General features: G+C 42.6%; 1 protein-coding gene across 1 annotated transcript in view; it reads left to right on the forward strand.

Moving 5' to 3' along the window:
* Positions 1 to 1,387: 1,387 nt before the first annotated feature.
* Positions 1,388 to 26,527, forward strand: part of EXOG (exo/endonuclease G) — a 45,652-nt gene continuing 20,512 nt past the window's right edge. The window contains exons 1-2 of the mRNA XM_082257796.1: positions 1,388 to 1,585; positions 9,577 to 9,726. Coding sequence (XP_082113922.1) covers positions 1,456 to 1,585; positions 9,577 to 9,726 — 280 coding nt within the window. The 5' untranslated portion in view covers positions 1,388 to 1,455. The remainder of the gene's footprint in view (positions 1,586 to 9,576; positions 9,727 to 26,527) is intronic.

The raw sequence follows: 26,527 nt of genomic DNA on the forward strand, positions 1-26,527 counted from the left end.
TCACTCACTGGCCACAGTGGGGGGACCCTTTGGATCTAGATTATCCAGTCTGTCGCCCAGTGCAGCAGTTTATTGCAGATTCTCACAGGAACAAAATAACAAAGATAGACAAAAGTTCCATTTAAAAGGAAAAAAAATGCCAGGACCAGAGGTCCCAGCAAGGAACTAGGTCCTTACTTCTGACTAGGCAGAAAAAACTGAATGCCTATAGCAGAGAGAGGGAGTATACCCCCCCTGGGACTGGCCCATAGGAGTAGTCAAGCTTTTTCCCTGCCTAGTGTTCTACTCCTGTAGGGGGGAAGTATAACCAATGGTCAAGAAGATAAGGAGCTGTGTCCATCAATGAACGAAAGAGAGATCCCAAATTTTGGTTTGCCCCCCAGAAAAGTAATAGAGGGGAAATCTTCCAACTGGGACAGTTCTGGTGACTTAAGGGTCCCTAAAGATTTCCTTAATTTGGAGGGATTTCCTCTTACTTCCTGTTTGGTTATGGGACAGAAGGTAAAGTTAAGTCTTCCCAATAGGACACAGATGGCAAACTTAAACCTTAGAGGGGTTATAACCCTCCCTTATTCTATCCCATAGGTGTGTGCAGCCTATTGCATTAGGGTGTGCACCCCAAAGCTGAAACACACGTCTTTTTCTGCAGCCTCAGCTGCACTTGGTAAATGAATGGGAAGTGCTCCGTGCTGAGTGGCTTCCTGTTAATTCACAAAGTAAAGCATAGAAAAAAACAGTTTACTATGCTTCAGTTATGAATAAACGTAGAGTGTGTGTTCACTGTGTTCTTTTAGAAAAGGAAGGGGCTGGTTATTAGGATATTGACTAGCCCCTTTCCCTGCTCTCAATCCTGAAACACCCCCGCAGCACCTGAGGGGGAGAGGAGGGAATCCAGCAGCACTGGGGGTGGAGGGGGGAAGCCTAGGCAGTAGGGGGTGTCAGATCTGCACACGCCAATGCTCTATCCAAAATGAAAAAAAAAAAGTTTTGACTATAGTTCTACTTCAAACAATTATAATGAGCGCAGTGCTGTCTATAGCCTAACATTATCTTCCACAAACAGCTATTTCTTCACAGCAACAAAACATAGTAATCTGCAAAAAAATGTTAAACCCTTTCACTGTACATTGATTAGTGTTCTTTTTTTTTTTCTCTCATCGAAAGTGAAGTTAATCTTTAAATCTTCTTAAGAGAATAGCAACTCTAAGCTAGATGAGCAGTGATGGTTAGAGAAGTGAAGTGGGACAGTTACTGTAGCATTTTTCTTTTTTTTTTATTATTATTGCATTTCTAAACACATCCACAAGATGTCGCTACAGTCACAGCTCGCCTGCTACTGGAATACTGCATGCAGTGCGCATCTACAGCCATCAGCGGATGCTAAATTGTTACTTAGAGGAAACGTATGGGACTACAGGTGGCGCTCTGCTTTCTTTTTTTTCCCGCTCCCCAGTCATGTCCGGTCGCCTGGTTTATCGGCTTGTAAGCCGCCGCTTCGTCGGGGGGTTTGTAGTGGGGGCGGCGGTGAGCAGCGCTTCCTTTCTGGCCGCCCTGCATCTATATGATCGGAGGAAAGCGGAGCCTGGTGAGAACCCCGCCCCCTGGCGGACACTAAATAGACAGCTTAGTCCGGAGTGTGTGTCTGCCCGGGAGCGTTCTATGAACGGAGAGGGGCTTCCGGGCTAACAGTGCGCATGTGCGAGTGTGTATAGAGGAGGGAGGAGGAGAGCATGGCCACTGAGATCTCCTTCACAGTGCTGGCCCTAGCAGGCTTACAGTCCTAGAAGAAGCACTGAGCACCAATGGAAAGTTATTTGGTTTAACTTTCAGGGTTTATTTCTGTATTGTGCTTTATAAACTCAACTGCAACCAAACAACTCAATGTATAGCTGTGTGTATGTATGTGTATATATATATATATATACTGTGTATACACACTCACCGGACACTTTATTAGGTACACCTTGCTGGTATCTGTTGGACCCCCTTTTGCCTTCAGAACTGCCTGAATTCTTCCTGGCATAGATCTAACAAGGTGATGGAAACGTTCCTCAGAGATTTTGGTCCATAGTGACATGATAGCATCACACAGTTGCTGCAGATTTATCGGCTGCACATCCATGATACTATTCTTCCATTTCACCACATCCCAAAGGTCCTCTATTGGATTGAGATCTGGTGACTGGAGAACATTGGAGTACAGTGACCTCATTGTCATGTTCAAGAAACCAGTGGTGAGATGATCTGAGATTTGTGACATGGTGCATTATCCTGCTGGAAGGAGCCATCAGAAGATGGGTACAATGTAGTCATGGACTTGGACAGCAACAATACCCATGTAGGTCGTGGTGTTTAAATTAGGAATTGACCGATTATCGGCACCACAGATATATCGGGGGCCGATATGCACTTTCCCCGATATATCCTGAATCGGCCCCTGAGGTTGCCAATATTTTGGGAAAGTGCTTGTACCGGAGTAATGCCTGCAGCTAGAGGCATCACCCCGGTACCGGCGTACATATGACAACTGATGCGGCTGAGAAGCCACTCGGCTGTCATTAAAAGGAGCGGGAGGGGACGTTCCCCCCCCCCCCTCCTGCCGCCTTCTGCAGCTCGCCCGGGTCTCCGTCCCACCGGGAGACCCGGGCATCCTACCTGCATATGCCCTGAAGACCAGATCAAAGCCTCATTCAGCTCTGATCGGGTCTCCATGTAAAAAACCTGGAAGTGATGTCATGACATCACTTCCGGGTACTCGGTGCCAAATTAAAAAAAACTGACAGCATTCAAAACAGCCAAACTTGGCGTTTTGAATGCTTTTCAGTGCCGAGGAGGGGTTTGGGGTCTAAATTCCACTCCACAAGGACCTGTGAAAAAATGTAAAAAAAACAAAATTTTTTACATGTCCAAAAATATCGGCCGATAACGATATCCGATAACCAAAATATCGGTATGGGCATTAAAAAAAACATTATTGGTCGATTACTAGTTTAAACGATGTTCAATTAGTACTAAGGAGCCCAAAGTGTGCCAACAAAACTCCCCCCACACCATTACACAACCACCACCAAAATTAAGAAGAAAAAAGATCTGACGGTAAGGTCGTCGTTGGTTGTAAACAATTATTGAAGGGGTTTTTTATTTATGCTCGCTGCTGACTATCAGCAGGTGCAACCAACATCAGAGTAATGCCCCGTACACACGTACCGATTGTCAGCCATAAATATTCGGCCGACGACCGATCGGCCGATTGTAGGCTTGTTAGTATGATGCTTCCGACAGCCGACAGCGCACTTTCGGCCGAAAAGAATCTGTCGTGCAGGCATTAAAATTTTTGTTGGCCAACACCAGAACGGCCGATTGTTCGCCAGTCAGTACAGAATTCGGCCGACAATCAGCAGATTTGCAAGACTGGGCATGCTCAGAAAAGAAAAAAGACACGGAAAGTTAACCATCACATGACATCACTTCTGCAGTCGGCTGTTGTTGGCCGACAAAATTCGTGTGCAGTCTTTTGCACTTTTCAGCGGACAGGACAGCCCTGGACAAAAGACGGCCGATTGGTCAGCCGACGATCGGTACGTGTGTACGAGGCATAAGTGAAAAATAAATCCGCGCAGATTTGCACTCCCCTAATTGATGAGAGATATACTCCATAACCTTGTGCACAGCCTTCCTAGAAGAGTTGAAGCTGTTATAGCTGCAAAGGGTGGGCGAACTCAATATTGAACCCTACGGACTTATGCTGACCATACACTAGCTGAAAAATCATTCGAAAATCTGTCATTTGGTCCATTGGTGTGTTTTTCGTGCAGTTAATGGAAAATCAGTTTTAACTTTTCAGAGCTGAAAAATCGAAGGAACAGTTTGGAAAATTGGAACGAATGAACAATAAATTGAAAGGTTAATGTGTTTCTCGCCTGAACTGTCTGCACTAGGTATATGTGACAAAATGAAGGAAAAACAGATTAATTTATGTCCATTGAACAATTTATTGATCAAAATTGGGTCATTACATGATGGCACGACCGTCTGCTCTCACGGCCGAGTGTTTGTTTTTCATGCGTTTGAACAATTTTTCGTTTAGTGTATGGCCAGCATTAGTGTCTAAACCTAAAATATTAGTGCAACTGAAACATTTATTCTCATAAAGAGATGTGATGAGTAAGTGCAGCCAACTAACTGTTACCAAATAGTTCAAATAATCAATACAGTACTTCTAAATTCATATCGTTCATAACCAATATATAAAAACAACGTATTAACGACTTAAGGACCGAGCCCATTTTTGACACTTTTTGTTTACAAGTTAAAATCAGTATTTTTTGTTGAAAACTACTTAGAAGCCCCAAACATTATATATATATATATATATATATATATTTTTTAGCAAAGACTCTGGAGAATAAAATGGCGGTCATTGCAATATGTTTTGTCACGCGGTATTTGCACAGCGGTCTTTCAAACGCCTTTTTGTTGGAAAAATTACGAAAAATTAAATTTCACTGCATTTAAAAAAAACTAAACAGTAATGTTAGCTGATTTTTTTGTATATTGTGAAAGATGATGTCACGTCGAGTAAATAGATACCCAACATGTTACGGTTTAAAATTGCGCACACCCACTGAATGGCGACAAACTACTGTCAATAAAAATCTCCATAGGCGACACAGTAAAAAAAAATTAGTGGTTACCAGTTTAGAGTTAGAGTATAGCTTTCTTTTTTAAATTATTGCCCTCGCTCTGGCAATCATGGCGATACCTCACATGTGTGGTTTGAACAGAGATTTCATTTGTGGCGCGACTTCCCGTATAAGTTTTCTTTAGTGCGCGAGCTCACGGCGACGGGGGCGGCTAAAAATTTGTTTTTTTCCTATTTATTTTTTTTATTTTAGCACAGGTTTCCAAAAAAAAAAAATCTGATCACTTTTATTGCTGTCACAAGCAATGTAAACATCCCTTGTGACAGCAATAGGCAGTGACAGGTACTCTTTATGGAGGGATCGAGGGTCTAAAAGACCCTAGACCCCTCCACTACACTTCCATGTATTCAAAACGCCGAAAATTGCATTTTTGAATACATTCACTTTTTAAATCTGGCGCCTTTAGCAGCCGAGTAACCCGGATGTGACGTCGTGGACGCCGCCTCCGGGTTACGTCATTGGAGACCCGATCGAAGCCACATCCGGCTTTGATTGGGACTCCAACCAGCCAGTGGATGTGTCGGCTGGTTGCTCGGGTCTTCCGGCGGGACAGGAGACCCAGGCAGAGCCGCGGAAGGCGGCAGGAGGGGGTCGTCCCCTCCCGCTCGCTGGGGTAACGATCGAGCGGCTCCCGAGCCACATCGGTTATTACCGCCGGAAAGCCGACCACCGACTCTAAAAACGGTACCGGGGTGATGCCGCTAGCTAGAGGCATCACCTCAGTACAACCACTTAAAGTCAGCCGACGTAGTGGTTAAAGTGAACAAAAAAAAATGTTAGATCAAAAATCCTAACAATGGTCCCATGATAAAAAAAAAAGTCACAAATACATTTCAAATATGATTGAAAAATACAAAAAAGTGTGTAAAACATTAAAAATTATAATTGTCCCATGATTAACCACTTTAGCCCCGGAGGATTTTCCTGCTAAACGACCAGGGGGTATTTTGCGATTCGGCACTGCGTGAATTTAACGGACAATTGCGCGGTCGTGCGACGCTGTACCTAAACAAATTTGACGTCCTTTTTTTCCCACAAACAGAGCTTTCTTTTGGTGGTATTTGATCACCTGTGCGCTTTTTACTTTTTGCGCTATAAACAAAAAAAGAGCGTAAATTTTGCAAAAATAACAATAGTTTTCACATTTTTTTTTATGAAATTCCCCAAAAAAAATTTAAAATTCAAATTTTTTTAACATTTTCAGCCAATTTGTTTTATGCTACATATGTTTGGTAAAAAAAATCGCAAAAAGCGTATTTTTATTGGTTTGCGCAAAAGTTTTCGCGTTTACGAACAAAGGGAAAGATTTTTGTCATTTTTGTTGTTTTTTTTTTTAACGCGTAATGGCGGCGATCTGCGATTTTTTTTTTTTGCGGTACTGCGACATTGGGGCGGACAGATCGGACCCTTGACTGACATTTTTGACACTTTTGGGGTTACCAGTGACATTTCTACAGTAATCAGTGCTATATATATGCACTGTTACTGTAAAAATACACTGGTAGTGAAGGGGTTAACTTTATTTGGGAGGGAGGGGCTGTGTGTGTCCCTAGGGGCGTGCTTTCTACTGTGATTGGCTGTGGCTTGAGGTGTAAGGACACTGATCAACGGATCTACATAGTAGATCCGTGTGATCACTGTCTTTACACCAAGGAGAATGACAGGCAGCTTGTTTACACAAGCCGCCTGACTTTCTCCCGACCCCCGACGATCGCCGAGTGACCGGCGGACATCGGGTCCGCCAGTCACACGCGCGGGGGGGTCCGTGACCGCGCGGGCGCGGAGCGCGCCTCCGCGGGCGCACGCTCGCTCCCCAGAGCCTCACAGGCTAGCGACGTAGACCTACGTCGCTCTGCCTGTGAGGGGCTGACTGCCGCAGTAAATATACTGTGAGCAGTCGGCAAGTGGTTAAAAAGTCCCAAAGAATAAAAAACAAAAAAGTGCATAAAAAGTATCTGTACGAAATCTATAACAATTTTGTGTGATCACCCAGTGCAATTCTTCCACCGATCACCCCCAACTAATTCACCAGAGGGAGTGGCTGGTAAAACAATGAACCAGCTTATGCACCTTTTTATAAATTATCCAGCAGGCCGGCTCTTAATTCCACTAGTTGGTAATCCTGTCCCCACAATCAGGCTCTCCCATAAGGATGCAAGGAAGTGTATGGTTTTAAAAGACACAATTGTATCACTCACATTATAAAAGTGTCCATCTGACACTAAGGATTAGTAGCGCTTTTGTTACAATGTATTCTTCTCGCCTCACAGCCGGAGGCGAGGATACATTATAACAAAAGCACTCTTAATCCTTAGGCCCCTTTCACACGGCTCTGTTCCGTTGATGGAGTCCGTTCTGCTCAGCGGGGGATCGATCCGCCGATCCCCGCTGAGCAGGCGGATGACAGCTCCGTCTCTGCTCTGTGTGCAGAGACGGAGCTGTCAGATCCCTGCTCTCCTCTATGGGGGAATCAGATGAGAACGGACCGCCTGACCGTTCTCATCTGATCCGATCAGCTCCCCCAGACGGATGGAAAATAGGGTTTCCATCCATCCAGCTTTGACAGACAGGATCGGATCGGATAGCAGCGGGTGTCAGCGGAGATGTCTCCGCTGACATCAGCTGCCCCATAGGGATGCATGGAGGATCCGATCAGGTCCGCCTGAAAAACTGACAGGCGGATCTGATTGGATCGTTAGTGTGAAAGGGGCCTTAGTGTCAGGTGGACATTTTTATAATGTGAGTGGGAAATGGGAAACTCCCAAATTGGTGGGATTGTGTATGCGACTGATTACTCCAAAAAGAAGGTAGAAAACGTATATAAAAAACATCAAACACTTTATTGCTTGTACATTAAGAATACCAAGAAAAAATAATAATAACAAAAACAATGTTTTCTAAAAAATTGCATGCAAGTACAGCTCATACAAGGTATAGAAGATTTCGGGGTACATATGGTGAAGAAACAAGAGACCCTATGCGTTTCGGGTAAAAACCCTTCTTCAGGGATTTAACAAGATTCAAACCATGTTGTATCACCTATGTGAACAAATAATTAATACTATAAGTTGTGGATATGTGTAGGAATCATTTTTGTTAGAACATCTCAATGGTCAATACATACCACTTGAATCTTCATATATTCCAGGGAGAGCTGTGCATTATTAAAGTCCGGTAAGGTTTACCAGAGAGAAAAGAAGGATGCTTGGTTTAAGGTCTCCACATGTTGTAGACAGGAGTACTTAGAAGAAAAAGAGCCGTAGCACTGTAAATCGGTGGGCACCACAGTGATCCGGACTGGTCCAGTAGAGTCCCCTAAGGGGGATCGCCAGGGTATGATTATTGTAGGAAAAAATATATAAACCTGGGATATATAGAGGTATAATTAGATATAACAGGAAAAAGAATCCCAGAAAAAAGAAGGGAGACAATAAGATGGTGGTATAATTCAAAAATATCATTACCTGTCTCTATGCAAAACACAACAAAAAACCAACACAAATACAGTGCTGGTGACAAAACAAACATAAGGGCCGTGCAAAGCACAGCAGGCCTTTCACCTGCATAGAAATTACCCTGGCAAGCCAAACGGCCCCATCTGAAAGAGTAGCGCAAGAAAAGCATAAAGAGATATGTCCATGTGCAGGTGAAACACCAATGGTGTGGTGCAGCCCAAAAGTGTTTCTCTGGCACCCCTGGTACACCACCCTCAGGGTGCACATCACCAGGAGCTCCTTGCACTTCCCAGCCCAGACAAATGCAGCCCCATTCAAATCAGGAAGGCATTAGAAGTTTAGAGAGAGCCTTGCCATCAACCAGGACAAGCCTGTGGAACCCAGGCCAGACTCAACCCAGGAGGAAATGGGTCCCTACCACTATTCCCACCTTCTTACATCAGGTAGGATACTAACTGGTGCCCCCCCCCCCCCAGAACCCAGGCCAGACTCAACCCAGGAGGAAAAGGGTCCCTACCACTATTCCCACCTTCTTACATCAGGTAGGATACTAACTGATGCCCCCCAGAACCCAGGCCAGACTCAACCCAGGAGGAAAAGGGTCCCTACCACTATTCCCACCTTCTTACATCAGGTAGGATACTAACTGATGCCCCCCCAGAACCCAGGCCAGACTCAACCCAGGAGGAAAAGGGTCCCTACCACTATTCCCACCTTCTTACATCAGGTAGGATACTAACTGGTGCCTCCCCGGTCCAAAGGCTCCAGCGTTTTCTCTCCCAAAAACTGATCAGACCGGATACTACACTTGATCTTAGCTAATAGGCTGGGAAGCGACCTGAAACCTGCTATGGGAGAATATGAGAGCTACCATTAAGGACCTCTCTTTCTGAAAATGCTAGCAGCCTGGCTGTGATTGCTGTTCTTTTGGCTTAAAGACTTTGTATGATTCTCTGCAGATTTGACAAATCATAATGCATGTAGTCAGGAAATCAAAAAATTTATTGACTTTTTAAACCCTTCCTGCTGCCACCTTCTGGCCCTTTTAAGAGCTTCTAAAATCCAGGAAGCAGATTCGGGCATTCGGGTCATGTGACTGCTGTGATTGGCCACATGATCAGAATGCTCCCGATCGCAAGTATACATTGGGAGCTTTCTGCATCCCCGCTGGTGACTTGGCTGGGCACACACTCTCAGCACAGAATAGTGTTTACATAGGACCGCATATATGTGGCCTCTTGCCGTTAAAGCCCACACGCTGAGAGACCGTATATATTTGCCACATGGAGGTGTACCTAAATATCCGGTCACAGTAGAACCCCCTAGACATGGCATTGATATAATAGTATGACACAGAATTAGTCATGCTTATGGGACAGTTCATACTTATATATTACTTCTGCTGTTGTCTCTGTCAGAACCGGTGAAAAAGTCAGTGTTAGAAGAATATGGATTCCCACAGAGCGGCAATGAAGTGAGGCAGTATGTTGGTCACTCTTTATCCTATGATCAAGAAAGGAAGACTCCCCGATGGGTGATTGAACATCTTACAAAGGAGAAAACAGTTGGTAAGAGCCTCTCTAGAAAAGTGTCTGGGTGTTCTTATACTGGCCACATTTTCCCGTGTGTGGTGTGTCCATTGACACTGAAAGCTATGCAGATGTACACCTTGCATATTGGTTTGTACTCGTTAGCTGTAAATAAGTTCTAGACAGCCTAAGTATATAACTATCTCTTTCAGAATAACCACTGAAGGGGGGCTACAATTATGTCACTATCCAGTTTCAGACCGGAGGATTTTCCCCCTAATTGACCAGGCCTTATTTTGCGATTCAGCACTGCATTACATTAATAGGCAATTGCGTGGTCGTGATGTACCTAAATAAAATTGACGTCCTTTTTTTCCCCACAAATAGAGCTTTCTTTTGGTGGTATTTGATCACCTGTGCGATTTTTATTTTTTGCGCTTTAAACAAAAAAAATCTACAATTTTGCAAAAAAAAAAAAAGAAAACCCAATATTTTTCACATTCTGCTATATAACATTCCCAAAAAAATAAAATAAATAAAAAATCTAAAATTTTTAACATTTTAGGCCAGTTTGTTTTCTGCTACATATTTTTGGTAAATCGCAATAAGCGTATTTTGATTGGTTTGCGCAAAAGCTATCGCGTCTACTAACTACGGGAAAGATTTATGTCATTTTTATTGTTTTCTTTTTTTTTTTTTTACTAGTAATGGCGGCGATCTGCGATTTTTTTTTTTTTTTTTTTTTTTTTGCGGGACTGTGACATTACAGGGGACAGATTGGACCCCTGACTGACATTTTTGACGCTTTTGGGGGTACCAGTGACATTACTACAGTAATCAGTGCTAAAAATATGCACTGTTACTGTAATAATGACACTGGCAGGGAAGGGGTTAATACTATTGGTGATCAAGGGGTTAAATGTGACCCTAGGGGAGTGATTCTAACTGTGGGGGGGTTGGGCTTGTGAGATTATCACAGAGACATGTGATCTTATATAGCAGGATCACATAGCCTCTGTGATCACCCGAGGGAGAAGAACGGACGGCTGTGCATACATCAGCCATCTGTCCTTCTCTGTCAGCGGGGAGAGATCGCTGGTATCAGCCGGCAATCGGAGCCACCTGGCACCCGCACTGGCTTCCCCGCTGACGATCGGGGGTGGGAGCGCGCTCGCCCCGTAGCTCCTCCCAGGCAGATGACGTTTATTAACGTGATTCTGCCTGGGAGAGCCACTTTGCTGACGTAAATGTACAGTGATTGGTCGGCAAGTGGTTAAATGTATGTACAAAAAAAAAAAAAACCTATTCAGTACATCTTTGCTCAGTATCTCACAAAAGTGAGTACACCCCTCACATTTCCGTAAATATTTTATTATATCTTTTCATGTGACAACACTGAAGAAATGACACTTTGGTACAATGTATAGTGAGTGTACAGCTTGTATAACAGTGTAAATTTTAAGTGGTTAATGATTCTTACTCTGAATGGTCTAAGGTTATCAGTGGTGTACCCCAAGGTTCAGTGTTGGGACCCTTACTTTTTAATATCTTGATAAATGATATAGGGCCTGGGATTAAAAGTACCATTTCAGTCTTTGCTGATGACACCAAGCTATGCAGTTGAGTGCCGGTTCACACTTGTGCGAGTGCCGGGTTCGCATGTAATATCGGAGCGCACTGCTCCGACATTACATGCGATCGGCTGTGCGGTGCGAGTTTAGCCATACAGTTTGTATGGCTAAATTCGCATCGCACCCGCAGCAAACACGCACAAGAGGCATTTTTGCAGCCGCATCAGGATCGGATCGCACAGCGGTTCACACTTGTGCGATCCGATCCTGTGCGAACTGCACGATCGCACTGCGATATGCGATCAAACTGGGGGTGTCGTTAAGATTACATTGACACCCCCAGCGTATGGCATATGGCAGTGTGAACTGCCGGGGGTGCGTGTGCGATGCGGGAACAGGCTGCGAATTCGCAGCCTTCCCGCATCGCATAAGTGTGAACCGGCACTGAATAACGTCTTTACAAGATGCCTCTAATTTACAAGCCGACCCCAATGCACTGTTTAAATAAGCAACTATGTGGCAAATGAGGTTTAATGTTGATAAATATAAAGTTATGCACTTGGGGGCTAAGAATATGCATGCATCATACATACTAGGGGGAGTAGAACTGGGGGAATCCATGGTTTAGAGGGATCTGGGTGTTCTGGTAGATCATAAGATTAATAATAACATGCAATGCCAAACCGCAGTTTCCAAAGAAAGCAAAGTTCTTTCTTGTATTAAGAGAGGTGTGGACAGTAGAGAGAGAGATAAAATTTTACCCCTGTACAAGTCATTAGTAAGACCTCATCTGGAATATGCAGTTCCGTTTTGGGCATCAGTTCATAAAAGAAACAACCCGGATATCCGGAAAACACAATAAATTGTTTGTGGGTTTACACTATGGTCTACCTCTCTTTCAATTCACGGCCATCACCATCTGTATGCTGAGCCTGTATCAGTGTTCCCATTGGAGGCGCCTGGTTTGGAATATCTAGACACCAACATTTGGAGTTTTGCTCGCAGCGGAAGTGCTTAGGCGAATCAGGACCTTTTCTGCCTTTATCATTTTGGAGCTGGTAAGGGCATATGTATGTCAGCCCTCTTCGGTGACACGATTGGGATCTATGTGCTCTATTTACTTTCCTTTTGGTAAGCTGCAGTCCTATTGGGGGAGGTCCTCTACACTATTTGTTCTGCTATATTTTTCTATTACTCTGGCAAGGAGTATATTCACAGGATTGGAGGTGTTTATGTTCTTTACTATCACTACTACAGCACCTTTCTGATATTCCCATCACTTGGGGTGTTACATCTATTTGTTTGTGGTTTTACGCTATGGCGTTTTTTATTTCATTTCACATGATCACTCAACACTGAGGAGATCCATTCAACATACGGAGTCCGTCTGAGATCTGGTTCCTGTGGATCACTTGGATTCTTTGGGCCTATTTATCATTAGCCTTTGGTAAGCGGTACCTGTACAGAAAATTTCGTCAGACGTGCTGTTTGCCTTTATATGGACTTTATCTTTGGACTTTTTTACATTATCATATATGTTTTCACTATATAGCGCAACTTATATTTTTACATTGTTTCTGAGGTGATAGTCACACTTGAAGTTGCTGCTTACAATCTCTTTGGTTTAGCGCAGTTGTTTACCCTTTTTAGTTCATAAAAAGGATATCGGGAACTGGAGAAAGTGCAAAGAAAGGCAACAAAACTGATAAGAGGCATGGAGGAGCTCAGCTAGGAGGATAGATAAGAGAAACTGAATTTGAGAAGAAGAGATTAAGGGGGGATATGATCAACATGTATCAGGGTGAATATGATTTAAATTATGATTTAAATCACTCGAAAATAGACTTGATTTATATCAACTCGGTTTAAATCATAATTTTTAAAGAGCAACTGTCATCTCTGTCTCACAGCGGCTCCTCCTCTGACCTGCTGTTGACTCACTGACAGTCCCATGCATTTTAATGGGACGGCTGGTGATGCAACAGTGACACAACAAGGTAAGGGACGTGGCGGCAGCAGGTGAGTGGATGCCCTCTAACAGGCGCTGCCATGATGGATCTGAAATGACAGGTGCTCTTTAAATGTAAGGACTCATTCTTGCTGGTAGTGTGAAATTGTGTGAATGCATCAATGCAGTGCGTGTTCTCTCAACTTGCAGAGCTTAGATTCATTGAATGAGTTTACCAAAAATGTAAATATTGCAGAATATACAGCGTCATGCAACATAACTAAGCTCCATTTCATGCTAAATAAACTAAATTAATAATGTATCGTAAACAGAAAATTATCCTTAGATATATTTTTACTCCAAAAGCATTTTCTTTAAATAAATTTGATAAAAATCAAAAAAAATGATTTAAAGCCAAACAATTAAAATATATAAAAAAAATTATGTTTTTGATTATTTTATTTTTTTTCAACATTCCATATTTATTGGGTTTTGAAATTATACATGTTTTACACATAGTAAGGGACATAGAACAACCAGGTTATTAACAGAATACTGTACTCAACAAGGCATGATATGTAACATGTCATTAGGGCAAACATAAGTGGCATAATAAGTAAACTACATAAATACCATATTCATAAAGTGCGTCAAGCACTATGAAAAGATGTCATTGGGATCCATGGACTCCACATCTGATTGAATTAGGAGATAGAACCTGCTCTAAGAGTTAGACCTTTTTCATAGTCATAGGTCAAGTTTAGCAGAGTTACTAGCTCAGATACATTGCGTGCTTGTGCAGATTTCCAGAGTCTGGTGATGAGCATCTCTGATGAGCATGACTGGAAATTTCTTTGTTTTTTTTATTTGATGAGCATCTTAGCAGACATGATGATAAGAGTTACGATACTGCAGATTTGTGCGGGTAGGCTCTCAATTCCGAAGTATAGTAAAGCTAGTGCTGGGTTAGGCTTAGTGAAAATCCCAGTAGTTTGGGAAATAAGTTGAAAGACTTTATTCCAGTAGCTAGTAAGACTTTTACAAGCCCTGAGTAGGTGTGGAAGAGTGCCGGTGTGTCCACATCCCCTCCAGCAAAGGGTGGAGTTTTCAGGAGAAAACTTTGCTAAACGGTATGGAGTTAAGTACCAGCTGGATAGATTATTTTGCGACATTTCCCAATGGTTAATACAGTGGGTAACAGTCTGGGAATAGTGAATAGCTGAGCAACAGTGAAAGTTTGTTGGAGGTAAGATTCCCACTGGACCATAGGAGCGGTCCTGGAAAATACGTTTTTAAATTGGAGAGTAGAGTAGAACAGTGAGATGCCTTTAGTTTTGGGATTATGACTTGTAAAAAACTCCAATGCTGAGGAATGTATTTGCAGGAGTGGTTTAGGATTGTCCTTCAGGAATGTGGACACACGCATATAGGTGAGGAAGTCTTTTGGGGAGATATGATTTTTTATTAAGTCATCCATTGGTTTGAGGTGTGTCCCTTGATAAAGGTCCTCTACCCAGTGAATGCCTTCATCTCCCCATCTTTTTGTGGATAGGCGAGGGATGAGAGATTCTAAATTGGTGATGGGGATAAGGGCTGTGGAGTTCTATGTGTTGTCTGTCATGGGGCGGGTGAAGGCATTCCAGGCTAGAAGTGCAGATTTTTTTGTAGCAGGGTAAGAGGATAAATCAATATGCTTCCACATGTCTAAGAGGATTGATTTGAGGTCTGAGGTATGTAGCAGGTAAGACTCAAATCTACCCATAGGTTGTCTGGGGTGGGGAGGAACCATTGTCTCAACTGAGACCTCTGCGTGCCAACCCAATAGTCAGGGATATCTATGAGGCCTACTCCTCCCATTTTCTGATGCTTGACAAGATGGGCATGGGGGAAACAGGCTCTTTTGTTGTTCCAGATACATTTTTTTGGCCAAAGAGGAGAGGGACTTCATGTAGGAAGAGTTTACTGGGATAGGAAGGGTCCTGAATGTATAAAGGATTTGTGGTAGGATCATCATTTTAAATGAAGCTACTCTACCCATCCAGGAAAGTTTACTTTTTAGAAATTGCTGGGTTTCGGCATTAGACTTGCTTACTTAGAGGTTTGTAATTTGCTTCACCCAGATGAGCGAATGGGTAAGTCAGTGTTATACCCAGATATGGTATTCCTTTCACTGCCCAAGAATATGGAATAGATATAGATAAAAGGGAGCATGTCTTCATTGGGGAGGCCTAAATCTAAAATTAGTGAATTGGAGCAGTTCACTTTGTAATATGAAATGGCACTGAATGATGATAGAATCTGGTGGGCGTTTGGGAAAGATGTTGCTGGGTTGGATGGCATTAAAATAATGTCATCTGCAAATAAATTAATGTCGTGGGGATGTTCATGGAAGCAAAAACCAGATATTCCAGATTGGGTTATGAATGGCCTAAGCTAGTGGCTCAATGATCAGGTTGAAAATGGATGGGGATAGTGGGCATCCCTGTCTGGTTCCATTAATTATTGAAAATGGTTTAGAGAGGAAGCTTGAGGAGTAGACCCTCACAGATGGATTTGAATATAGTGGCAAAATGGCTGATATTATTGTGCCTATGAAACCCAATTTTATCAGTACTTGGTGCATATATTCCCAGTGAACGCGGTCGAACGCCTTCTCTGCATCTATAGAGAGAAGCAAGGAAGGCGTTCTTGTCCGTTCAGCAAAGTTGGTTATGTTCAGTAATCGCCTTGTGGCGTTGGAAGCCTGGCGCATGATATGGATGATATTATTAAGGGTCTTACAGGGGGGAAGAGTACTATTCATCCACAGGCTGCCAGGGGTAAGGAGTCTCGTCGCAGACGTGGGCCATTTTTTTTTCTTGGCTCATATGCAGCCTTTTTGTCTGTCAGGATCTCAAGACAAAGGATCTAAGTCTGTTAAAACCTCCCCAGGAGGTTCCAAGAGGACCTGGTCTGGTAAGCTGAGGGCAGGTACTTCCAGACCTGCAGACAAGCCCTCCTCTGCCTGAAGGGGGCGCCCTCCCCTGTGTCTGAGGTGGGGGGATGTCTTCGCTTCTTTCCGGACCCATGGACTTCTCTGATTAAAGACAGGGGGGTCCATGAGCTGATTTAGTCCGTCTACAAGAGCGAGTTTTGGTCTTATCCTCCAGTGAGGTTCTTTCCTTCCAACCTTCTTTTGTCCTCGGACCGCCTGCGGGGTCTCTTCGGGGGTTGCAAAACATTCTACTACAAGGAGTGATTGTTTCGGTTTCAAAATCGGAATGTTTTCAAGGTTTCTAGTCAAACCTGTTTACAGTTCCCAGGATGGAAGGCAAGGTATGTCTAATCCTGGACCTCGGGGCTTTGAACTGCTTTACGCGGGTACAGAAGTTCCGAATGGAGTCCATTTGTGCAGTAGTGGCATCCCGCAATCAAAGGACGCTTACCTTCATATTCCAATATATGTCGGTCATCAGCGTTTCCTTCACTTTACCGTGGGCGAGGAGCATTATCAATTAATGGCATTACTCTTTGATCTCGCCTAAGCTCCTCGGGTATTCACAAAAGTGTTGGCCCCGGTGTTGGCATTGTAGCGGCAGTTGGGGATTGCGGTATTGTATACCTGGACGCTCTTCTTCTGCGAGCAGAGTCTCTTACTGCTCTAAAGGACAACCTGGAAATTACTGTACAGACTCTGCAGGAGTTTGGTTAGAAATTGAACTTCCAAAAGTCTGCTCTGGTTCCGCCCACCAAGCTGGACTATCTGGGTCTGGACTCTGGACTTGGCTTCAGCCAGGGTGTTTCTTCCAAGGGAAAAAACTCCAAAAGCTGCAGGATGCGATTTGGCTTCTGTTGTCCAGCAGTCTGTTATCTTTCAGGACTTGCATGCGGGTGCTGTGCCTGATGGTGTCTACCTTTGAGGTGGTTCTGTTTGCACAGTTCCACTCGAGACCTCTGCAAAGAGAGATTCTTGCCAAGTGGGACAAGAATACACAATCTCCAGACAATCTGATCCTGTTGAGCCGGGATATGAGAGGGTCCCTGATACGTTGACTTTGCTCTCCGGCGCTTCGACAGGGCAAATCCTTCCTTCCCCTGTACTAGACGGTGGTCTCCATGGTTGCCAGCCTGTCCGGGTGGTGAGGCGTTTTGGGCATGGATGTGCTCAAGGGGTCTGGACTCTGGAGGAGTCAAGACTACTGATCAGTATACTGGAACTTCGGGCGATAAGATTTGTCTGGCTCATTGGCCAAATTGCCTTTAGGGGTGCCCGGTAAGGATTCAATGGGACAATGCCACGTCCGTGGCGTATGTCAATCATCAAGGGGGCACAAGAAGTGTCCTGGCTCGGAAGGTAGCCGGCATTCTAAAGTTCAGCTCTCTCTCCGGTGGTGAACTTCTGAGGTGGACCTGTTGGCCTCTCGTCTCAACAGGAAAGTACATAGAATTGAGGGAAGGTCTCAGGATTCTCTGGCCGACGCCACAGACACATTGGTGGCTCCTTGGGGCAAGTATCGTCTGATATACGCCTTTCCCTTGCTAAAACTTCTGCTGAGTCTTCTGCAAAGGATCGAGGCAGAAGGAATCCTATTGGCTCCACATTGGCCTCGCTTGTCTTGGTATGCCAATCTGGTATGGCCAGTCGCTGATGCCCTTTGGAGACATCCTCTCAGAGAAGATCAATTGGCCCAAGGGCCAAACTTCCATCTTGCTTTACAGTCGCTTGTTTTAACGGTTTGGCTGTTGAAAGACAGGTGCTGAAGGATAGAGGGTTTAACGCTGTTAAAGGCTTGAAAATCTACCTCTTGGAAGATTTACCATCGTGACTGGAAGACGTACATTGCGTGGTGTGTGTCTCTTGGGGGTCACACCCGTTCGCTTTCGGTGGCTTGGATTTTGGCATTCCTTGAGCAGCGCCTTACCTTGGGTACCGTCAAGAGCCAGGTTTTCGGCCTTGGCAGTCTTCTTTTACTGTCTTTTGACTACACATTCTTTGATTTGCTTCAGGGGGTTCGCCACTTGGCTCCCTCAGTACGGTTTCTGTGGCCTCCGTGGGATCTCAATTTTGTGCTGTTATGTTCTCCAGTAACCGCCTTTCAAAAATATTTGCGAGCTTCCTCTGCTTACATTGTCCCATAAGGTAGCCTTCTTGGTGGCTATCACTTCTGCACCCAGGGCGTCAGAGCTGGCGGCGTTGTTTTGTCGTTCACCTTACCTGGTGGCTCACAGAGATAAAGTGGTGCTTCGCCCTTGTCAGTCTTTCCTTTCTGAGGTTGTTTCTGGTTTCGATCTGAATGAAGACATTGTATTGCCTTTCCTGTGTCCTAAGTCTAAACATCCTGGGGGGGATTGCCTTGCACTTTCTGGATGTGGTTCGGGCGCTCAGGGTGTACTTTGCGGCAACCAAGTCATTTAGGAAGTCAGCATTACTGGTTGTCCTTATGGATGGACCTCGCAAAGGGTTGGTCGCATCTGCCGCGACCATTTCCAGATGGACAAGACAGATGGTGGTGGAGGCCAATTCCATCAAGGGTCAGGTTCGTCTGTTCCCTGTTAAGGCGCTTTCTATGCGGGCGCTTAGTGCCCCATGGGCTTTCTGCCATCAGGCATCAGTGATACAGGTTTGCAAGGCGGCAAACTGTTCGTCTGTGCACATTTCCACGAAATTTCATAAAGCGGATGTACTGGCATCTGTGGATGCTTCTTTTGGCTGCAAGGTTTTGCAGGCTGCTGTTTGAGAGGACCTGGTCCTCTTTGAGGGTGTATTGTTTTCAGGTAAGCTCCAGTTGTTCCTGGTTGAGCTCCATGTTACCTGGTTGGCTAGGTTTTATCCTTTTTGGTATTTTTTCTGCTGTGTTTTTCCCACCCCTCATGTTTAACACTGCTTTGGGACGTCTCAGTGGTTAATAAGATTCTGGAATTGTGTCCCTCAATGAACGTAAGAGAAAATTGGAATTTTGTCTTATGGATGGACACAGCACACACCTCTCTATTGAGTTGGGTTATTTTTCTTCTGACACTGCTTGCAACAAAACTGAATGCCTAGAGCAGAGTGTGGGAGTATATCCCCTGGGACTTCCCCATAGCCGTGGTAAAGCTTTTTCCTGCCTAGCATCCTTCTCCTGTAGGGGGTAGCATAACTCAATGGTTAGGAAGATTCTGGAGCTGTGTCCGTCAATGAACATCCGAGAAAAGGATTTTACGGTAAGACAAAAATCCAATTTTCCCTGACACCGAGAGAAAAATGATGGCAGAGGAGGAACCTCCAGCTGACTGACAGCCACGGCTCTGTTCATGTGTGCTGTGTGAAGGGGGTGTGTCCCCCTCAGAGCTCTCCTCACTGATGTAACTTCAGCTCCCCATCCCCTGCTTTTCAGAGAGGAGAGATCCTATGTAGATTCTGCACTTTGAATGGATGTAGGGGAAAGACAGGTACAACTTATGTAGGAGGATTTGTTTATTCTCACTTGAGTATCACCTGAGGCCAGTCACTTCACTGGGTATATGGTAGAGTTTACAACCACTTTAAGATGTTTTAGAATGTATACTAACCCTTTGTTGGGATGAATGAATGAATGTCGTTGTGCATACACAGGATTTACATTAGCTGGGGCTAGATCATCAAGATGATGAACCCCAAAGAAGAGCCAGAGAATGTCAGCAGTGGTAAGGGTGTTTGTTTATTTTGTATCACTAGAGATAACAAGAGGGGGTGTGGGAGTTGGATAGGTTTGAAAAAGTGCTGGGTCGTTTTAAACCCTCATCCCTTTAGCTAGTATAAAGCATATATATGGACAATATCCCCCAGATTGGGACTATGACGGGTAACAACACAGGTAGGTATAATCAAAGGAAATGGTTTATTAATGATAAACACAATAAAATATATATATACAGTAATTGGCAAAAGGGCCAAAAATATTACACAATTGCACAATTTTGAAAGAAAACGTTAAAAATTGGGCGACTCTTTATATTGGTAGATCCAATGATCATTTAGACATGGAGGAACCTGCAATGTGGTTTTGAAGACCCTACGCGTTTCAATGATACTCTTCTTCAGGGGTATTTTTAAACCTTGGTTCCAATTGACTGTTTATAACTATTTTACACTGTTCTACAAAAACAGAAACAAAATTGTTAATTTTATATCATGGTACAACTTCTAGTTATATATCATTTATTTTTCATTGTATATTGTTCAACATATCTCATCATACACATACCATGTCTTTTTTTGTGTCATTCGATCTGCAAAGAGTCGTCTTTAAAAACTTGATCGTTTTGGCATTCTCCAGGATCACATGCTAGGAGATGTGTACGGGGGTTTATACTGGAGATTCAGATCATTCCTACTCAATCCAAGAGGGAAGAGAGAAATGGGTGAATCAGTACTGGATAAGGAGCCGAGATCAGGACAGAGACGTAGGACAGAGGCACTGAGTCACTGCACAGGGTCCATACCCAAAAAGCACCAGCTTATTCAATCCGTCATTCTAAAAAGATTAAATTAAAAAATGTATATATTGTAATCTTATTTGTTGGAAACATAATTTCTTAGTCAGAGAATACCAGTATGAAGAGATATATCTCTTAACATATTAATGTTTAAATCGGGTTTGTGGGATTTTGGGTTTGCATATCCCTAGGTATTGGGTAGTCATTTAAGCATTGTGATTGGAATATGAGTTTTAAACAAAACCAGATAGATATAATCTTGCAGGGTATAAATTGTTCCCTTTGCAAGAGACATCCGTGCATTCAAAAGGATACCTACCTTATAAAAGTGTGTTGTCAAGAAAGGAGGCTTTGGAGGGGAGGACAGGTCAAAAAATCACACTTGCAAGATATTTTCAATGGCCATATGGTTTCCAAAGAAATAAAGGAAACATCTATTTGGAATATAAAGTTATATATCAGTAAGTAAGTATGTATTTATTCATACAAGAGACTAGATACATGATCATAGTCTGTACTTCTAAAGAGGGAAGCCAGACTAGAAGATGTATATATCTATAAGTATCTTCAATGGTTTTTATATTTCAAAATTACCTTTTGGAAATTGTCAGGCCGATTGCAGAGTGTGTGTCCCTCTCCTCTTGTGAGTAAAGAATGCCTAAATGATTGTGGGAGGGATGGCTTTTTATATCTGGGCTTATGGACTGAATTGACGGATCTAAAGCAGGTGTGTGTAATGGGAGGGCCCCCTGAGGGGGCGGTGCGGAGGGCGGCCCCACGGGATGCCAACCAATCGGGGCCAGCCGTCATGACACGTCAGGATCAACTCCGACCGTCGCCACGGCAACCCCGCTGTTAAACAAGCCCGGGACCACGATCCGCATCGCTCCCCCACCGACGCACGAAAGGGGGAACAGGGCGGTCAAATTGACCATCCCGACCCGCATAGCCATCCATCTCCAAGGCATATATTGCCAGAGATCGGATGGCTTACGTGCGCCGGGCAGTGACTGTACGGACCGCCCATTCCGGGACCGTCCCATCCCGGCTCCTTCCATGGGCGGATGTGACGTCACACATTGTGTGGCTTACCAGATCTCCCCGCATACAAGTCCCAGAATGCCTCTGGGGAGGCTCACGATCTGTGTGCCAAGTCATAGATTTAAAAAGACAAGAGAAGAAAAAGGAAGATGTAAATAACAACATATATTGGACATACTATGTTATATAAACCATACAATGTATCCAAATATCGCTTTAGATTCATTGGTGTTTACATTGCTATTAGTCATGTATAACAGAGAAGATGTACTTCCACATCATACAGTTATATTAACAGGATTTCTTTGTTATTGTTATACATTTACATACATTGATGATAATAATATACATTCATATATATTGATGGTAATAATATAGCATTAACTACAAAAGATTACTTTACAGCGTGGCACTTCTGATTTTATTTTGCCTATCATATCTTGGGCCATGATGTCACGAATGGTATTTTTATTGTCACTTTCTTGAAACAAATATGCCTGCTAAATTTAGTAGATTTCAATAAATAAATAAAAAAATAAAAATATGGGATATACAGTCATTGTTCCCTAGTCACTATATAAGTTCCCAGGATACTCTTTAAATGGATGTAGCCAGTGGCATCAAATGTTTAGAGCGTGACATCATAACTCAGATTTTTAGGCATGATACAGTTTCAGGTACAAAAAAAAAAAAAAAAAAAGGGTTCAAGGGGAGAGAAAGAAAGAGAAAGAGAGACATGGAGACCTAATATGAGATTTTTTGTTTAAGTCATTTTCCACTCAGATTTTCCCGATACGAATCCCTCCAAAAAGGGCTTGTATGAGATCATCTCATTCAAGCCTGGAGGTGTGGTGGCTTGGAGTCTGAAGATCCATTTTTGTTCTTTTTGAAGGAGGATTTTATTCCAGTCCCCACCTCGAATACCTATATGGACCCTGTCTAGGATGATGAAGGAGATTTTGGGAAATCTCCCATCATGCATCTGGATGACATGTCTGCCTAGGGGCAGATCTGGATTTTTAGTTTTCATTGAATGGATATGTTTATATGCTCTCTGCCAGAATTCTAACTTAGTTTTTCCTATGTAGAAAGAGGGGCATTCACATTTGAGCATATAAACTACCCCTTGGGTCTTACAGTTTGCAAAGTGGTGTGGACGGTACAACTCTCCATTCGGCAGTTTGATACCCTTCCTCACATTCATGAATTGACAGTATTGGCAACCCCCACATTTAAAGGTACCTTGATATTTACATGGATCCCTTGAGGGTCCAGTTTTGAATTCGCTAGCAACAAGCTTGTCTTTTAAGGATGTTGCGCGTTTAAAGGTAAAATGTGGTTTTTCAGAAACAAATTGGTTGATGTTTGGATCCATTTTGAGGAGGTGCCAATATTTTTCTATGATACGTTGGATATCCCTTTGCTGATTAGAGAAACGCGTAATGATGCGAGGAGTATCGTCTATCTCTTTTTTTGTCCGTGTTTTGAAAAGGAGTTCATGCCTGTTTTTTTCGTTAGCTTTATGAAAAGCTTTTTTTAAGCAGGACTTGGAATATCCTCGATCTAATAAACTTTTTCTCAGATTATCAGCTTCTTTTTTGTAATCCTGTTCACGCGAGCAATTTCTCCTGATTCTTAAATATTGACTAAAAGGTATGGAATTTATAAGTGGTTTTGGGTGGAAACTGCTGGCGTGTAATATGCAGTTCCCTGCCGTTGGCTTTCTATATAGATTACTTCTTATAAAGCCCTCTGAATCCTTAATTAATTGGATATCCAAGAAGGTAATCATATCTGGATCCCAATTTGCAGTAAATTTTAGATTGAATGTATTATTGTTCAGTTTTTTGATAAACTGGTCGAGTTCAGACAGATTACCGTCCCAAATCATTAGGACGTCATCGATATATCTTAGCCATATTATGGCATGTTCCATGCCATCACTTCCAATATCCCCCATATGCAGGGAGCGTTCCCACTCCCCCAGGTACAGGTTTGCGTGCGATGGGGCACAGCCTGTCCCCATCGCAACGCCCTGTACCTGGAGGTAGTGGGAACCATTGAAAGTGAAGAAGTTGTGATACAATATGAAGCTGAGAGAATCCAAGAGAAAATTGTTTAGAGGCCAATCATATCGGCAATTTTGTGACAATATGTGTTGGATACAGGCCAAGCCTTTGTCGTGGGGGATGGAACTGTATAGGGCCTCGACATCGATAGCCACCAGGTATGTTTGTAGGGGAACTTGTATTCCCTCTACATTTTGAAGCAAATGAATAGTGTCTTTTACATAACTTGGTAAACCTATAACGTATGGACGTAGAAAATTGTCTATAAATTGGCTAAGATTTTCAGTTAGTGATCCATTCCCTGATATTATTGGGCGTCCTGTTGGTTGCGATAGGCTTTTATGCAATTTCGGAAGGGCATAGAACGTGGGAGTGCGTGGTATTTTGGTACGTACAAATTCCCAATCGTTCTTATTCAGGACATTATTGGTTCGGGCAGTATCAATTAAATGGTAGAATTCAGTATAGAAATTTTTAATTTTTGATGCTGTTATTGGTTTATACCATTCTGTATTATTTAGGATTCTCATACACATACTGACATAAATCTCCTTGTCCAATAGGACAATATTACCGCCTTTGTCTGATTGTTTTATGACAAGGTCGGTGTTATCTGATAAATCCCGTAGTGCTTTTAGTTCTTCTCGTGATAGATTGCCCGTGGATTTTTTTGGTTTAATCTTTTTTATTTCATTAGTGGTGAAATTGACAAAAGCTTGAACGTTAGGATTAGTATTAAGTGCCGGAAAAAAGTCTGATTTCTTTTTGTTTTTACCGGTGGCTATCGATGTCGAGGAGTCTCTATTTTTTATGTCTTCACCCACTAGAAGGTCTTCTAAATTAACTTGATCAATGAGATCAGGGGGATCGTTTTCTTCGAGGAGGCTAACTAGAGTATTTACTGCCTCTTCTTCTTTTTTATCTAATTGGGTACTCTGCTCTGAACTTTTTTTATTATACATTTGTTTCAAGATTAATTTTCTGGCAAAAAGTTGAAGGTCCTTAATGACCTCAAAGTTATCTATATCTTCATTTGGACAGAAACTTAATCCTCGCATCAGAACGCGTTTCTCTATATCATTCAAAGGGTAACTCGACAGATTTACAATATTTAAAGTGGAACTCATATCTTTTTTATCGACAACTTGTGTTAGCTGGGTGGCAGAGGGTCCACAAGAGAACGAGAAAAACCCGGAAGAGAAGTAGACATAGATTCAGAAGTGTTGCCTTCATGAGTGGAAGGCGTGTTAGAGTTGTGAGAAGTAAGGGTGTCACTTCGAGAAAGAGGTGGAAAAGATAGTGAGGAAGAGGCCAAACCACCCATAGTATTACCTGTCACCAGTGAGGTTTTTAGAGGTGGAGGTGCATGTGTTGCTTTTTCAGTGATTCGTTTTTTGTATTGATTTTCATATGAGCCCTCTTCCTGAGAGCTACGTTTCTTTTTGTTTCCGTGCTTTATGCGTGTGGGAAGATCAGACCTGTTATAGAGAGAAGAAGTTGAAGATGCATCAGATAAAGAAGAGTAGTCTTCCTGTTTTTGGGGACCTCTATTTCTTTGAAATTGTTTTTTGGTTGGATTTTTTATTGTATTCCATGTATATGCTCTTTCATCATTAAAGGCCTTTATATCTCTGTGCAGTTTTTTGTCTTTTTTGATTATGATATCTTTATTGTATTTGTCTAGATGTTCATCAAGTTCTTTTTCAAGTCTTGAAAATGCAGGGTGGGTCTTTAGTTTTGAAAGTTGTTCATATACGGTCTCTAATTCCTTCTCAATCTCTTTCATTTTCTTTTTATATTGGACTGTCAGAAGTGCCATCATATCCTGAGAGCATCTTAACAAGATTGTTTCCCATTCTTTTTTAAAAGAAGAGTCTGGATTTTCCAGGGTGGGGAAAATCTGTACTCTTAATCCAAATGGTGCTATATTATTGAGATTATATTGCTCGAATGAATGTGTATGCCAATAATATGATGACTTTTTCTCTAATAGCTTTCTAAGATTGAAAAACATTGTGTTAATTTCTGAGTCTTTTTTCTCTTTATTTGAGAAATCAAGGTAAGCCTGGGAGACAAAGGTCTCCCAGCCCTTACCTCTGTATCTCATCATTATTCTAAATAGATATTTTATATATTGTAAATTAGTTACTTATTCAAACCAACAACCACAGTTGAAAAGGAAAGGGGGGTTTGGGTGTCTTCCACCCGGTTATATAGATAACAAGAGGGGGTGTGGGAGTTGGATAGGTTTGAAAAAGTGCTGGGTCGTTTTAAACCCTCATCCCTTTAGCTAGTATAAAGCATATATATGGACAATATCCCCCAGATTGGGACTATGACGGGTAACAACACAGGTAGGTATAATCAAAGGAAATGGTTTATTAATGATAAACACAATAAAATATATATATACAGTAATTGGCAAAAGGGCCAAAAATATTACACAATTGCACAATTTTGAAAGAAAACGTTAAAAATTGGGCGACTCTTTATATTGGTAGATCCAATGATCATTTAGACATGGAGGAACCTGCAATGTGGTTTTGGAGACCCTACGCATTTCAATGATACTCTTCTTCAGGGGTATTTTTAAACCTTGGTTCCAATTGACCGTTTATAACTATTTTACACTGTTCTACAAAAACAGAAACAAAATTGTTAATTTTATATCATAGTACAACTTCTAGTTATATATCATTTATTTTTCATTGTATATTGTTCAACATATCTCATCATACACATACCATGTCTTTTTTTGTGTCATTCGATCTGCA

This window comes from Pelophylax lessonae, assembly GCF_965119305.1.
Source record: "Pelophylax lessonae genome assembly, chromosome: 5".
In the NCBI taxonomy this organism is placed as follows: domain Eukaryota; kingdom Metazoa; phylum Chordata; class Amphibia; order Anura; family Ranidae; genus Pelophylax; species Pelophylax lessonae.